The 16,368-nt window shown below is 40.5% G+C and overlaps 2 protein-coding genes across 4 annotated transcripts in view; one reads left to right on the forward strand and one right to left on the reverse strand.

Moving 5' to 3' along the window:
* Nucleotides 1-1,525: 1,525 nt before the first annotated feature.
* On the reverse strand, nucleotides 1,526-2,396 carry LOC117028809 (proline-rich protein HaeIII subfamily 1-like). The gene is made up of 2 exons (XM_033117673.1): nucleotides 2,387-2,396; nucleotides 1,526-2,205 (listed from the first exon to the last, which is right to left on the reverse strand). Exons 1-2 carry the CDS (start codon nucleotides 2,394-2,396, stop codon nucleotides 1,526-1,528), a joined length of 690 nt encoding a protein of 229 aa, XP_032973564.1.
* Nucleotides 1,699-16,368, forward strand: part of SCN8A (sodium voltage-gated channel alpha subunit 8) — a 162,526-nt gene continuing 147,856 nt past the window's right edge. For 2 of the 3 annotated variants that reach the window (XM_033116668.1, XM_033116666.1), the window contains exon 1: nucleotides 2,008-2,134. The gene's annotated coding sequence lies outside the window, so the exon portion shown is untranslated. Of the gene's footprint in view, nucleotides 1,824-2,007; nucleotides 2,135-16,368 lie in introns of those variants that run through there. The other variant, XM_033116667.1, reaches the window with a different exon arrangement.

The raw sequence follows: 16,368 nt of genomic DNA on the forward strand, positions 1-16,368 counted from the left end.
TAAAACACATTAGCTTTCTTAAAATTATGCTACATAAAGGTCATAAAAAACTCTCAAGAAATTAGAACTAGAACAGACTTTCCTCAACATGATAAAGGTAAAGGGTATCTAGGAAAAATCTATAGCTAACATCATACTTAATGACAAAAAATTGAACGTTTTCCCCCTAAGATAAGGAACAAAGCAAAGATGTTTCCTCTTTCCACTTCTAATCAACATTGTATTAGAGGTCCTAGCCAGTGCAATAAGGCAAGAAAAAGAAATAGAAGGCATTCAGATTCAAAGGGGAGAAACAAAACTGTGCTCTTTGAAAGACACTGTTAAGAGAATAAAAAGGAATGCCCAGATGGGGAGACAATATTTACAAATCACATACCCGATAAAAGACTTGTATCAGAATATGTAAACATCTTTCAAAACTCAATAAAACAAACAACCCAACTTTAAAAATAGGCAAAAGACTTGAACACTTCACCCAAGAAGAGTTACTGATGACAAATAAGTTACTGATGACAAATGAAAAGATGCTCAATATCTTTAGTCATTAAAAAAATGTCAAAACCACAACAAAATAACACTACTCACCTATTATAATGGCTAAAATGAAAAAGATTGACCAAAACTAATGTCAAGGATGTGGAGCAACTGATACTCACATACACTGTGAGCGATCCACGGAGGGGCTGGTACTCACACACACTGCGAGTGATCCATGGAGGGGTTACAGGCATGGAGAAACTTTTGGAGGTGACGGGTATGTTCATTACCTTGATGGTGGTGATAGTTTCATGCACGTATACTCATACATATGGCAAAACTGTTCATTCTAAACGTGTAGTTTATCCTATGTCAATTATAACTCAGTAAAGCGTATGTAGCAGGCACACTACGTGATAGGCATACTGTATGCTAGGTTGCGTTCTGAATGTGTGAAATGCATTCTTTTCTTTAATCCTCACAACAAACCTGTCAGGTTGGCACTGTGATTGTTCCCTTATACAGAGGAGAACACAAGCTCTGAGAGATTATTCACATCCAAGGCTACCCAGTTAGTAAGTGGCAGCCTGACCATAGTCTTTCACTCTTAACTGTGAACTTGTGGTAGAAAGAAATAGTATGTAGAAGAGAGGCACAATAAAATGCTGAAAGTTCTCACATTCATTATTTAGATCCTCCTAAGAGAGTGTGGAGTAAGCAGTTCAGATGCTCGTGCCTACTTTACAGATGGACAAACTGAGGTTTAAAAACATTAAGGTGATCTTTATAGTTTTGGACGTGGGCTGTCAAGGAAGCAGTGTCTCCCTACTCCTCATACCACTGAATCACAAGACTCCAACTGCAGTTGCCAGACTTCTGAGTTTTTTTTTCAGTCGGCCAAAGATCATGTAAATTGAGTTCTTTGTGTTTATATATGTCAGAAATTCCAACAACTGAGCATGGCAATATTACCTGGCATCTCCTTCGGCGACTGCCGTTCTGGAGAAAGGTAATTCTTGTCATTTACAAAGGCCACCGGGCACTCGAGTCAACATAGCAGCTTTTGGGTGTCAACGTCCAGCTGCCGGCGGGCAGCCGGCGGAGTCCCGCGTCCCGCGTCCGGGAGCTCCGCTCCGGGCCCCTCCCGCGCGGCTCCGCGGGGGCGTCGGGGAGGCGGGCCCGGGGACGCTCGCGAGGCGCTCCGGCGCGGCGCCCCCTGCCGGAGCCCTGCTCTCTCGCCCCGGATCCGGTCCGGGCGGCGCGGGGACGCCGGCCTGAGAGCCAGCGAGAGAGCGGGAGGGCGCGCGGCGCGGTGCGCTGCGGGCGAGCGGGCGCGCCCTGCAGGGGTAGGTGGGCCGCGGGCGGGCAGGGGCGGCGCGCGCGCAGGGTCCGGGGGCGTGCGGAGGGCACGCGCCGGGGGTCGGCGCGGGGGCGGGGCGGGCGGGGGTCCGGCCGCGGGGGCGCGCGCGGCGGCGCGCGGCGGGCGCGAGTCATCAATTATGCAAGGACTCGGGCGGCGCGGGGGGCGGGCGCGGGGAGCGCTCCAAGATGGCGCCCACCGCAGTCCCGCCCGCCGCAGCCTCGGCACCTCTGCAGTCCGGCCGCGCCTCCCGGGCCCCGCGCTAGGGCCGCCGCTGCCTGCCTCACCGCCGCTGCCGTAAGTCGCCCCAGAGCCCCCTTCCGGGAGCCGCTCCTCGCCCGCCGGGTTCCCCCTCTCTCCTCGGGACCCTGGAGCGGGGCTCGCCCATCTCTAGTCAGGGGCTTTGCCGCAGAGTGCGCGGCGGAGCTCCAGGAGCCAAGGAACAGGGTTTCTGCCTTCCCCGTTTTGGACAGGTGTTTGGAAGTCTTGCATCTTTCCCCCGTGTTTATCGGGGGTCCCTGAGGAGAACTGAGGACCACCGGCCCCCACCCCCATACATCCTCGCTCTCCTCGTCTCTTGGCTGCATTGGGGACACTGGCCTGCCCTCGGCGCCCCTTTCGTAGTGAGTGCAGCACCCCCACTCACTCCCTGTCCCCCAGGGCTCTGGCAGAGTCGCAGCCCCTCGCCGGCTTGTACTGGGAAGGGCAGCGCTGTCGGGATCTTCCTACAGCAGCCCCTCAGGTAGAACCCCTCCCCCCTGCCTTACTGCATCCTTCTCCCCCATCCGGCTCCAGGTTGTTACCAACTGCAGAAGCCAAGGGTTCCTGGGTTCTTAGGGCAGCCAGGACTCCCCCTGTCCTTTACTCGGACGCATCCGCCCCCCCCCTCCCGACAGGGTGCTCTGGGGCTGTGTTGGGGGCCCCCGGGACCTTCCTGGGCAGGCTAAGATCCCTGCATTAGGGAGTACATCACTTTCAGAATATCCCCTTCCCCCACCCCCACCCCTACGCCACCCGATGCAGAGCTCGTTCCTGTTCTCCTCTCTCCCTTCCCTCCCCCACCACCCTGGACTTCTTGTTAGCGCGGGGCTTTCGGGACTGCCCAGCTCCACAGGCTGGGACCCCTCCTCTCTAGTTCTCTCTTGGTACTTGGGGGACCGCAGAGCCTCTGCATTTTCCCTGAGAGCTCAGCTCCATCCTCTCCATGCCAGCAGCAACCATCGGTGGAGACTTGGCAGTTAACTTTCCAGGGGTTAGCCAGAGCTTTCAGACCCCTTCAGGGGCCCCGGCTTCGATGTGGGGTGGAGTGGGACTCATTTGTCAGCCTGATAAATATGATTCTTCAAAGCGTGCATTCCTTCCAACTACTCCACCCTGTGCCCTCTTCCTCACTTACACTGCAGTTTTTGAAACATGGGGGAATACATTTTATACCCGGAGATTCCTGGATTCGGAATCAGTGTTCATAATAAAAGGATGTCATTTGTTGGGGGGATAAAAAAGAAACTTTGCCTTGCATCTGGCTAATTCAGGGGGAGGGAGAAATAGTTAGTATGGAGCAAGCTCTACTTACAGGCAAAACAGCTATTAATGCACAGTGGGCACCAGAGAAGCAGGGATGGCATCCGGAAGTGTGGGTGAGGGCTTTGAGGGCAAAGGGGGAGCAGTGCATTTTATAACTGTTTTCTCAAGTTTGAACCTGGAGAGCCTTTAGAGACGTAGCCGTGTGTTAGGGCTGGGGGATGTTTTAGCTTTTTCCAAGGGAGATTTCGGATGTGGTAGGTTTTCACTGTTTCACAATGTCTCTGTACTTCTCTCTTTTCTCCACGTGCATTAGAAGATGCTTGGGGGTGGAGGGACTTTTTTCTTTCCTCAAAAAAATTTTTTTGATGTGTAATGCAAATGGCTGGGTAACATTACCACCCAGTACCATCCTGGTAGGAATCTCGGGGGAATCAGACTTAAAATGCTGAAAGCTTTGTAGCACATTGCCTGTAACCTGGTTCTTGAAATACTGCAGCGTTTTTTCTTTGGAACTCATGACCCATAAGGCCTTCAGTTCTTCCTGAAAGATAATTTGATTGCTTGGAAGGGGGGTAGAAGTGATGGTTTGGTATTCAGCAAGCATTCTCTGTCCTAGAAATTGAGGCTCTACCTGGAAAGGACAGCAAGCATGTTCCATGTTCTCTGAACATCTGATTATGGGTATGTGTAAGTGTGTTGTGTTTCTTAGTAGGGTTGGTGGTGGGCATTGCAAAGCAATTATTGATATTCCATGCCCGTTATTGGTTCCTTTGGTTGAGTTTGAGAGACTGACTTAATAATACCTTTGGTTTTCATTTAGGGTTTTGTCAACTTTTTTCAAAATATTTGAAGGATTTTATTTTAAATTAATAAAGAATTATGCATTGGAATATAGCATATTTAAAAACAAACAACCATACAGTTGCTTGGTGCTTTCTTTGTAGGAGCTTTAACAAATTTTTCTCACCAGCCAGCTTTGGTTGCCTGTGTTTAGATGTGCCCCAGGGCTTCTTGCTGTGGTGCTGAAAGGACAGTTCCCTGACCCGCCCTGTGGTGAAGTAAGTGCACACATGATTTGGGTTTTTCTTTGCTTTTATTATGAGCAGGCTGTCCTATAGATGTGTGTGTGTGCGTGCGCAGCTGGGTTTATACATGAGGTTGCAGGCCTAGTTATCATATTTTATCACTCCCACATAATTCTTCATTTTGGCTGTCCCTCATGGAGACAGTGTTTTACAGGCTGCAACAGATCCATATGTAAGTTATACAGTGACATTTTGCTGACTGCATTATTTCAGCACATTTTGATGATTTCAAATAGAAGAAATTGTTAATATTGTGGGTATTGGTGTCCACAGGGAGTAATCAGAAAGCTTGATAAATTAAGCTGGATCAGAAGGGCATCTTTTCTGGATTGATTTAAACAGTAAGCTGGCGAAAAGGGCTCAACACAGCAGAGGTCTATATGCAATCCATTGTATCACTAACGTAGACTTGTCAAAAACATTATTTTAAAATCCTAGAATAGGATGGGGACATAAAATTCAACTTGTACAACCTCCCGCCCAGCACAGGAATCCCCTTATGGGAGATTTCTGCTTTAAATACTTCCATTGGTAGGGGACTTACTACCACATAAATAGCTCCTTCCATTTGGATTTCACTGTGATTGAAGTATTTTAACATAATTGAAAAGGTAATATACATAAAGTTGAAAGACAAGCTGGGGCTATATCGGGCAAATGCCATACTTACGCTTGTTACAAAGAAAAGAAGTGACAATCAGTGTTCTGTGGAGAGTATACAAGAAACCTGCACCTGCTTGAAAAGAATACACAGACACATATCCACCTAAATCAAGAAAAACATTCCATGAATGGGAAAAAAATTGTCTTTAATGTGTGATATTATGTAATAAGTCGTTCCAGAGACACATGCATGAATTAATGAATACTTAATTCCTATGGATTATGTTGAGAAAATAAACACACACGGTATAAAAAATGTTAAAAATACATAGTTTATGCAGAGTGAGGTCAGTTTCCATAATAAAAATAACATACTTAATGCAGACAAATTTTAATGTGTATGAGAAATGAAAAAAGTCAGTCTTACCACCCTAAACAAAACAGTTTTCTGTGTTTTGTATCAATTATAGTTAAAAAACAACATTATATTAGTTTCAGGTGTACAACATAGTGATTGGATATTTATATAACTTACAAAGTGATCCCCCCAATAACTTTGGTACTTACCTGACACCATACATAGTTATTACAATATTATTGACTATATTCCCTGTGCTGTACTTTACATCTCTGTGGCTATTTTATAACTGTCAATTTGTACTTAATCCTTTCGTCTTTTTCACCCAGCTTCCCATCTGGCAACCATCAGTTTGTTCTCTATCTATGAATTTGTTTCTGTTTCATTTGTTCATTTACTTTGAGAGTAACAGTATTTTTAAACCTAGCCTTTTAAACTCTTAAGTTCATAGTCCACTAGTTATTAGTAATTTACAGACTGAAGCACTAGATTGTTATATTTCAGTTTACCTTTTTTTATGAATCATTTTTAAATTTTCCAAAAAATTATGTTTAATGTGAAAGAATTCATTCTTACAATTGAACTCCTCCCATAAAGGCTCTTGATTTAAATATAGCAAGTTAACTAGAGGAATAAAGAAACCTTTCTCAATCAGTGAATCAACAAATATTTTCCCTCTGCACCTATTACTGGTATGAGGCATTATACTAGGCACTACCACTCTTTAAATGGCAAGAACCAGCTTAGAAGATGATACCATGCTCAAAAATTATAACTATTAAAGTGTTAAAGGAAGGAAAAAGAACTTTCACCCTTTAGGTATATTAATTGCTGAAATGTTGTGTAAACTATTAAATTTAGCCCAGTGATTCAGCCTAAAAAACAATAGTTTGTGCAGGAGTAGGAAATAAATGCAGGAAAAGACAGAGAAATCTTCTGGGAAATTTTTCTTTGTCCCTTTTTGAAATTATAAAAACGCAACCAGGACACGCAGTTCAGTTCTATGTCAAGAATTAAGGTGAAATGAAGACTCAAGAAGTTTGCCATAGTTGTACCATTGAGAAGAAAATGCCAGAAGCAGTATGGGCTTTCGAGTTAGGCAAAACTAAATTTAAGTCTTAACTCTGCTACTAATTAGCTTTGTGACCTTGGGCAAGTTATTTAATCTATCTTGCTTCAGTGTTCTCATCTATAAAAGTAAGAATAATAATACCTACATGGCAGGGTGTTTGTGGGGATTAAATGAAATCTCTGTTTCCTTATGGTTTCTGACACAAAGAGCTCAATATATATTAGCTCCCTTCTCTCTGGGGATTTAGCAGCTCAGTGTGTATTTACATGTGTATTTGATATAGTATGTATGTACTATATTAAATTTCAGTAGTCTGAAAAGCAGATGCTTGCTTTATCTTCAGTCTGATATGGAGGATAGAATCGCAGGTAGCCTGAGTAGGTTGGACATTTATAGTCCAAATACAGAAAAGTTTTACTGTACAGTTGCAGTGCTGATCAAAACCACCAAGTGCAAATGCAGTTACCAGAGTAACTTTCCTCATTCATTCCCAAACTATTCTAGAATAGGACCCTATCAAAAGGGAGCGCTCTGGCACTCAACGATTGGCAGGCAACTGGGCTGCTTTTAGCTACAGCCTGGGAGCTGAAGGTGGAATGGGCCCAGAGGCTGAGGCTCTCCTTTATTCTTCTGGAGCTGGATATTTTAATTTGGTGAATGATGATACAAGTTTGGAGTTGCTTTGTCCTCAGCACCATTCTAGGTTTTCCCATTATCTACGGTAATCTTGGAACTGCTTTATTTGAATGGGTCTTATGACCGATCATCTACCTTTGTTAATTATTACTCTATGTTTGTCTGTTTATAAAAACTGCAAAAATCTTTCTATCAGTTGATAGTTTGAGTTAGGTAAGACAAATATTGTTCAACCCATTTTATAGCTGAGGAGACTGAGTCAGTATCCTAGTGCTTACGTGAGTTGTCCAGGGCTGCAGGACCAGTAAGTGGTAGAGTGGAGACAGCTATCCAGGATGGCTGACTCATGCTTAAAGATTTTTTTCTCTTAAATGGTATTATATTCTGATGTTCATATAACCAAGTAATGTGAACAATTTTGGCTTTATTTTAAGAAATTATCGTTATCCTAGGTAGCTAAACATATCTTAGTGAGTGGGCATAGTGAAAGATTCTGGGATAGGCAGAGGGAGGGCAAAAGTACCTTTGAAGGAGAGCATTTTGGAAGCAGGAACGGTGAGGGGAAATGAACAGAAAATGTATCGACAAATAAAACATGGATGAAAATAGGACGCATTAAAGTAACATCCTCATTTTATTTCTGTAGCTGTCCTCGCTACTCTTTAGAAGGTCTTCGCGTCTTGGTGTCGGCCTGTCTTTTTCCTTATCTCTTGCACATAAATGTATACACTTGGCTACTGGTAAATGCTCTCACATTGCCAACATAAGTTATAACCAGGGCCCCAGAGGAGTTGTGAGCACTCTTGCCTGGACTTCTTTGACTGTGCAAGGCTGACAGTGGAGTAGGACTTGGAGAAGAACAATACACTGGGGATTGGTGCTGGAAGGGATATGCGATAGGTGCTGGAAGGGATATGCGCTTTGGAGCAGAAAAAGTTCTGGGAGGCTCCTGGGCTAGAGGAGCAAAGGTGAAGAAGGATGGTTAAGATTTCCCTCAGGTATGTGCACATGTGTCCGACTGACGAGAGAGGAATTGAAAAAAAAAGGAGCCTGAAGGTCTAAGAGGTTCTCTTCGTTTGGGACTGAAGCTCTCTGTTCCTGGAAGTAGTCCATTGGGTTAGGATGACTAAAGCATTAGCTGGAGAGGGTTGGAGCCCTTTTACATGCTCTACTGGTGGTGGGGAGAAGCGTCCTGCATTCATTGGGCTTGTCCCAGGATGTGGAAATAGAAAGCACTGAAATCCCTCAGGAGACATATTAACGGGCTTCTTTCCTGTTCAATTAATCAGTGCGGTTTTTATGCTGTAAAATCTTTTGGGTTACTGAGGAGTAAGAACATTAGAGAAATATAGTGAATGCTTGTTTGTCCAGGAATGGATTATCTAGGCTGTGAATTATATCGGTCATTGATTTTCTTCCCCTTTTCTCCGTTTTGGATATTTAATTGATCATTAGGATTTCCACCAGAGTAAACTTGGGAAGGGAGAAAAAGTCAAAATTAAAATGTTACTTTAAATTTTTAGATAGTGATTGATAAAGGAAGAGATCACAACTACTTTATCAATGAAAAAGTAATTTATTTTTCATCGATTCTTATTCTCTCCTTATTTTAATATTTAGTAGTATAGACAATTGAAGTCTGAGCCTCCGGAAGCTTAATGTTCACAGGAAGCCAGTGTGAAATAGCATTTTTCCTTCATTTTACTGAGTGACAGGCAGCCCTATAAATAAGGAGGGCTTAATTTATTACTTTAAATAATAAATTATTTAGTTTCTTGGTTCAGGAGGCATTCTTCTTCAATTAAAGATAATGCAACAGGCTTTCGATTCACATTCACTAGTGTCTTTTTGTCTTAATAAGAAGCCAAATAAAATGCTTTTAATTGAAAATAAATTGATACATTATTATTAAATTGCAGAGAAAGACTGAGCAGGTTGCAAAACAACTGGTAGAGCTTTCTCAGAATACCCAGAAATCTCATTTACTACAGAATTCTCAATTGGATTTCCTAAGATTTTGGTGAAGGCTAAATAAAGGGGAGAAATGTCTTGTTTCTAGGAAAGATGCCTTGAAAAAAAGACTTGTCAAAGATTGGTATTATGATAAGGAAGAAAGTATTGGCAGTGTGAGGAATCATCAGAGTGGAGTGAGAAAGAAAGGACTGCAGTGAAAATGTACAAGGGAATTTGGATGTGAACTTGGGGAGCTATTCATATTTTAAGAGAAGGAATTCTCTCTCCTCCGCGGATTCCTTTTGAGTATATCTGTCTCTGTGTAATACTGAACGAGAGTGATCCTGGTCTTCTGGATAACTTCTGGAACTTGAGGGGAAGGTGTTTTGTTTTTCAAATGTTAATTTACCCTTAGCTCTGCTAGAACGTTGCTGCAAATTGCTTTCTTTATCTGACCTCTGCATTGGAAAAGCTGGAGAATATTTTCTTGCTTTATGGCAAAAAATGTATTAATAGTAACATTTTTAAAATTTGTTTTTATTTCCCTGCCCCCCTTTTTAGGATTTTAAGTCATTTAATATAAAAACATTTTCTCCAAAGGCACTGTTGAAGGTATCTCTTCCATTCTATGTCAACAAGTATATCTTTTATATTTATTTGTTTGAGTAATAAAAAGTGGCACAGGGTTCAAAATCAGAAGATTCAAAGTTAAGTAGTCGTCTTATACTGTCTTCCAGTCATCCAGTATGTACTTCATAAAGGCAGCTACTGTAACCAATTTGTCTTGTATCCTTTTCTACATATGTGTATGCACCTGTATACATTCTCTCCCCTTACCCCAGATACAGTTATTTCTGTTGTCTTTTGAGGAAGATTGTTAAAATAGTTTGAGGATTTGAAGTCCTTCTAGATCATCTTAGATCAGTTAATTCCCCCCCCTTTCCTTTTGATACAGATAATCCTCTATGTTTTCTTTTTCTTAGTGAAATTTATATTCTTATTTCTTGGCTTATTTAAAGTACAGTTAGTTTGGACCAAAGCAGCCCTTGTCTAAGTACATTGCTTTTCAGGGTTTCCATTTGAGAATTATCTATGAAAAATAAAAGTAGAGAGGAAGTTATAGCCGTAAGAACCATTAATCTCAGTACACACATACAGCCATTGCCTTCTGTGGGGAACTGTAAATCACCTCTCCTGACCACACGAATGAACAAATATTTAGTGAGTAGCAACTAAGGGTGAGGCATTATGACAGGTAGTGAAAGATACAGAAAAGATAGACCTTATGTTCTAGGAACGTATTTATTTGGTGAAAGAAATTTTAAACACAAAATGTTTCCTAAGAAGAGGTTTTCATCATGGTTCATAATAACAATTGAAAATTGAAAAGGGTTTAATTGCCACATAAGTGTAAGAAGTAAGTAAATTTTTTTTTTTTTTTTATAGAAAGGTGAGAGCTTCAAGCTGGTATGATCAGACAGGTTGATGGAAGAAGGAGGATTTGAGCTGGGCTTTACAAAATGGTTGGGTGGAACAGAGTGAGCCATGGACTAGAACAAGTAATAGACGTCCAGCAAATTGGCTCTTTGATTTGGCCTAGCTGGGGGGTGACGAAGGCTTGGAGTAGGATAGTAGTGATGAAGATGGGAAGGAAGGAGAAATAAGAGAATTTTGTATCTGTGTGTCACATGGATGTATGTGTTTCAGTAACATTTTTCTAACGTAAGAAATAGTTTATAGGAAGACTCGGAAGGACTCCGAAGGACATGGGGGGAAAGGGAGGAGGAGTAAAGATGGTTTTGCTATCTTAAATTTAGAGACAGAGAACCTTCTAGTGAGAAAATCAGTAATACATGTTGGTAGTCCAGTCCAGAGTGTCTTGGTTAGCAAGCTATCTTTATTTCTGATTTTTAATCCTTTCTCTGCAGAGGGGTTTTCCCCCTTGAGCTTCTGACATGATTTCTTTAAGGAAAGCCAAAATCTTTCCATTTCTGTCTTTATTCTCTGGGCTCTCTCACTGATAAAGAGTACTTAATCTTTGTGCGTCTCTATCCTTATTTTGGAGCCTTTCATTCTGTCCTTTTATGGACACTTAACTCATCTTTTTTCTTGATAGTCTCAACTAACCTTCAGTTTGGCACATAAAGAAACAAGAATTATGCTCCTTTTCGTGGACCTGGTGGATGACTGTTTCATCCTCACTGAAACTCAGTGGCTTTCTTTCTGTGATCATTTGCTTACATTCTGTGTGCTCCATGAGAGCAATAGTATTTGAAATTGCAGGCTAAATTAAAGGTAGCAAATGAGCGGATTCTAATAGATGAAAGCAGAGGGAAACAGTTAAGCCTTATCAGCCAGTATTGTTGCTTTCTATTTAGGTGCTGAATCTTGGGCTGTGGAGACCAAATGTCAGGCTTGACTTGCATAAACTTCCTCGGGGAAACTGGGCACATGACAGTGACCGGTGGGCTATAATGTGCAACTTCAGTATGCAGTGGTCATTTGGAGCAAAGGCTGAGCTCAGGGAGTTTGGGTTCTGTTCCAGCCTTTTGTAGTCAGTAAAGATCATTGAATAAGAAAAAAACCAAAAAACAGGGTGATTGGAACATCAGAATATATACATACAAAATAACAAAATGTACCTAGAGAAAAGCAATTTAATTTAATGCAATACAAATTTTCATTTAATTTGTTAGTATTATTTTCCTTCTTGCCACTGAAGTTACTAAGTTCTTGCAGATTCCATTAACATTTGCCACAGCTTGCACTCAGTTGGCAGAAGTTCCCATGGTTTGTGTGGAACCAGTAGAGCAGGCAGAGTTCATGTACAGGATGTTAGTGAATTTATCACTCTATTTAGGGATGCAAAGCGTCCTTACTGTAATGCCATTAGGAGGTTCTCTGTGCAGTCACACTGTAAGTTTGTACCTGCTTCCTAGTTTGAATGCTCAAAGTAAGAGTGACTAAGAACAGTTAAACAGCAGCCCCTTGGGAAGGCATTTTAAAGGTAGCCTGGGAAGAGGAAAGTCCATAAAGACCACTTAACTGAATGATGGCCATCTGTTTTATTAATCTAGGTGTTCTAGTGCAAGTAATATTCATAGATTTTTAGTTTTTTACTTGCCTTTTTGTAGTATTTCTTTTTGTCTCTAGAAAGGGTGGATGTAAGACTCAAGAAAGGCACAGGTTGAGTGATTAAATGTAGAGGGGAAACAGAATGATAGGTGGATATTTCACTTACCTCACAAGGCTTTTTTTTCTTTTTTCTGACTCATACTGGAAACTTCAGACATAAGTGTCGAAGGAAGTAAGACTTGTTTTATTATAGGATCTTAATGTAGACTCTTGGCATTCAAAATTGCTCAAAAGCTTTATAGGTCAAAGAAAATAAGTCCATTTTGTGTGCTGAGTGGGTATTAAAGACTTGTTATTTATTAGATTTGAGTGTTTCCATCTTTAATTCGATTATATCCAGCCTGACCCTTGGGGGCTGATGTGCTTTGTTCCGAGTTACAAGCTCCTTTCTGACCATCAGGAAGTCTTTGGTTTATGTTGTCCCTTGTGAATATAGGAGTTGCCATGCCTTTCGCCACCCTGTCCTCAGCAGAGCGCCTTGCTGTTTCCAGTGGTGAGGCGTCGCGGTCAGGACACTGGGACTTCCTGCCTCGCTCCGTTGGGCTCCGCTCTGGAGCCGCCTTAGCCTAGGGTAGTGCTCAGAAGAGGTTCCTCTTTTTGGTTTGTTTGTTTGTTTGTTTGTTTAAAGAGTAATGCATTTTTCACTCAGTGCAACCTGTTGCAAAATCTCTAGGGAAAAAAAAATCATCCCAGAAAGCAGTGTCACTTTTCTAGCCAGGATTCCAGAACCATCAGCTCCTTATAGACACTGCTTCTGTTTGTAGATGTTGAGTTGTCAAGGCCTTTCCAGCTGTTTTTTCCTCCTGTGGTTTAATCACAGGGCCTAGTAAGAGCTCTTATTTGTGGGTACTGAATGCTGACTTTTGAGGATATTATAAAAATCCAGTGTGGATCTGTAGAGTTCACAGTATACGTAGGTGCTGGTCTACATTTTGAGGAAGAGGGTATGTGATGATTTTATGGCCACAATTTAGGCATCAGAACACCTGCAGTCTGGTTTTGGGCCAATACACAGTGCCCCTAGGACAAGCAGGGTTCTTTTTCCTATTTGGAAACTTATTCCTATTAGAATGCTATAACCAAATAGGGTACTCTTTTCCTTCACAAGAACAAGTTCAATAGAACTAAACATTTGAAAAGGTTTTCAAGTTTTAGCTCAGATATGGCAACTATTTTTTTCCTTTTAACATTTTAACAGCTTTGGTTATTTTTTAATTGTTATTTTTTTAAAAATTTATTTATTTATTTTTATTTATTTATTTATGTTTAATTTATTGGGGTGACAATTGTTAGTAAAATACATAGATTTCAGGTGAACTAATTGTTATTTTTTAAATTTACAAATAGTACAATTAAAAAAAATTTTGGAGTACAGTTCCATGATTTTCTTTTTTTTTTATAAATAATGTGTTTATCTTTTTTTTTTTAATTGGGGAATATTGGAGAACAGTGTGTTTTTCCAGGACCCTTCAGCTCCAAATCAAGTTGTTGTCCTTCAGTCTAGTTGTGGAGGGCACAGCTCACTGGCCCATGTGGCAATCGAACCGGCGACCTTGGTGCCTTGAGCACTGAGCCAATGGGCTGCCCATCCTTGATTTTTAACACATGTATAGATTTACACCACCATCACCATAGTCAGCATACAAACCACTTCCATCACCTCAAGAAGCTCCCTACTGCTGCGCTTTGCGGTCAGACTCCCTAACCCCTAATCCCTGCCACTCCTTGATCACTTCTTCTTTCCTATGGTTTTGCCTTTTCTAGAACGTCATATAAATGGAATCACACTACAGTATATAACCTTTCGAGATTGGCTTCTTTCACTCAGCACAATAGCTTGGAGAAGTATCTGTTATATTTATCAGTAGTTTCTTTTTTATTGTTGAGTAGGATTCCATTGTGTGGTTTCACAAGTTAGTATATCCAGTCATCTGTTGAAGGATATTTGAATGTGTCCAGTTCCAAGTGATTATGAACAGTGCTACTGTAAACATCCCTGCATAGGTTTTTCTGTGAACCTAAATTTACATTTCTTAAAGATATTCCTAACAGTGAGGTTGCTGGATAATATAGGAGGTGTATGTTTATCTCTATAAGAAGCTGCCAAACTATTTTTCCGAGTGGCCATACCATTTTGCATTCCCTCCAGCAGTGTTCACTTGCCTTATATCTTCATTTGCACTTGGGATTTCAGATTTTTTTTTTTTAAGTTTATTTTATTGTGGTAAGAACACTTAACGTGAGATCTACCCTGAGCAAAATTTCCGCTGTGCAATACATTATTGTTGACTGTAGGTACTTTGTTATACAGTGGATCTCTGGAGCTTGTTCATCCTGCTTAACTGAAACTTTATGCCCATTGATTAGTGACCTCCCATTTCCTCCTTCCCCAGCCCCTAGCAACCACCAGTCTACTCAGATTCTATGAATTGACTATTTTAGATATCTCACATAAGTGAAATCTTGTAGTGTTTACCTTTCTGTGTCTGGTTTATTACATTTAGCATAATGTCAAAATTCATCCAGGTTGTCACATGTGTCAGAATTTTCCTTCCTTTTAAAGGCTGAATAGTATTTCATTGTATGTAGATGCCACATTTTTAAAATCAGTTCATCTATTATTAATGGACGTTTAGATTGTTTCCTATCTTGGTTATTATTGTGAACAGTGCCGCAATGAATGTCGGAGTGCTAATGTCTCTTAGAGATCCTGATTTTAATTCTTTTAAATACCCAGAAGTGGGATTGCTGGATCATATGGTAGTCCTGTTTTTAATTTTTTGAGGAGCCTCCATATTGTTTGCCATACAGCGGCACCCTTTTGCATCCTCAGCAGCAGTGTGCAAGGGTTCCAGATTTCTCTACATCCTCGTTGATCACACTGTCTTATTTTATTTTTTGTAATAGTTGTCTGACAGAGGTGAGGTAGTATCTCATTGTAGTTTTGATTTGCATTTCCCTGATTATTAGTGACATTGAGCGTTGAGATTTTTTTTATTTTAGCCGTTTTAATAGGTGTGTAGTGTTTATCTCATTGAGGCTTCAGTTTGCATGTCCCTAATGGCTGATGATATTGAGCATCTTTTCACGTGCTTACTGCCATCCATGCGTCTTTGGTGAACTGTCTGTTCAAATCTTTTGTCCGTTTTTTAAGTTGAATTACTTGTTTTCTTACTGTGAGCTTTGAGGTGTTTTTTTTTTTCTTTTTAATATATCCTAGATGCAAGTCTTTTATCAGATAAATCACTTGGACATATTTTATGCTAATGTGTAGCTTTTCTTTTTCATCTCTTAACCATGCCTTGTGTAGATCTGAGGTTTTAAATTTTGATTCAGTCTAATTTGTCAATTTCTTTCTTTTATGGATTATGTTTTGATATAAGAATTCTTTGTCTAACCCAAGGTCACAGAGATGTTCTTTGTTCTAAAAGTTTGTGTTTCACATTTTACATTTAGATCTACGATACATTTGAGTTAATTTTTGTATGAGTTATGAAATTTAGGTCAAAGTTCTTTAAAACATTTTTTGCAGATAGATGTGCAATTTTTCCAGTAGCATGTTTATTGAAGACTCTCCTTTCTCCATTGAAATGATTTTGCAGCTTTGTCAAAACTCAACTGGCTATATTTATGTGGGCCCATTTCTAGACTCTCTATTCTGTTTCATTGGTTTACGCATCCAACCCTTCCCAATACCAGTTTTGATTCTTGTACTGTAGCTTTATACAAGATCTAAAATTCTATAGTGTGAGTCTTCTAACTTTATTCTAGTTTTTTTAAAAAAAGTTTTGTCTAATCTAGTCCTTTTGTTTTTCTATGTAAATTTTACAATCAACTTATCTATATCTGTAAAAACTCCTGATGGCATTTTGATTGGAACTGCATTAAATCTGTAGATCAATTTGAGAATTGATATCTTAACTGTATCGAGTCTTCCAATCAATGAACATGGTATATCTCTTCATTTATTTGGTCATATTTGAGTTCTCTTATCAGCATTTTATAGTTTTTGGCAAATAGATTTGCATGTTTTGTTAGATTTATATCTAAGTATTTTTTGAGCTATTGTATATGTTTTTATTTTAGATTTTAGTTCGTAATCATTCCTAGTATATAAAAATGTGTTGGATTTCTGTATGTTGAACTTGTATCTTACAGCCTTGTT

Source organism: Rhinolophus ferrumequinum, chromosome 10 (assembly GCF_004115265.2).
Source record: "Rhinolophus ferrumequinum isolate MPI-CBG mRhiFer1 chromosome 10, mRhiFer1_v1.p, whole genome shotgun sequence".
NCBI lineage: Eukaryota > Metazoa > Chordata > Mammalia > Chiroptera > Rhinolophidae > Rhinolophus > Rhinolophus ferrumequinum.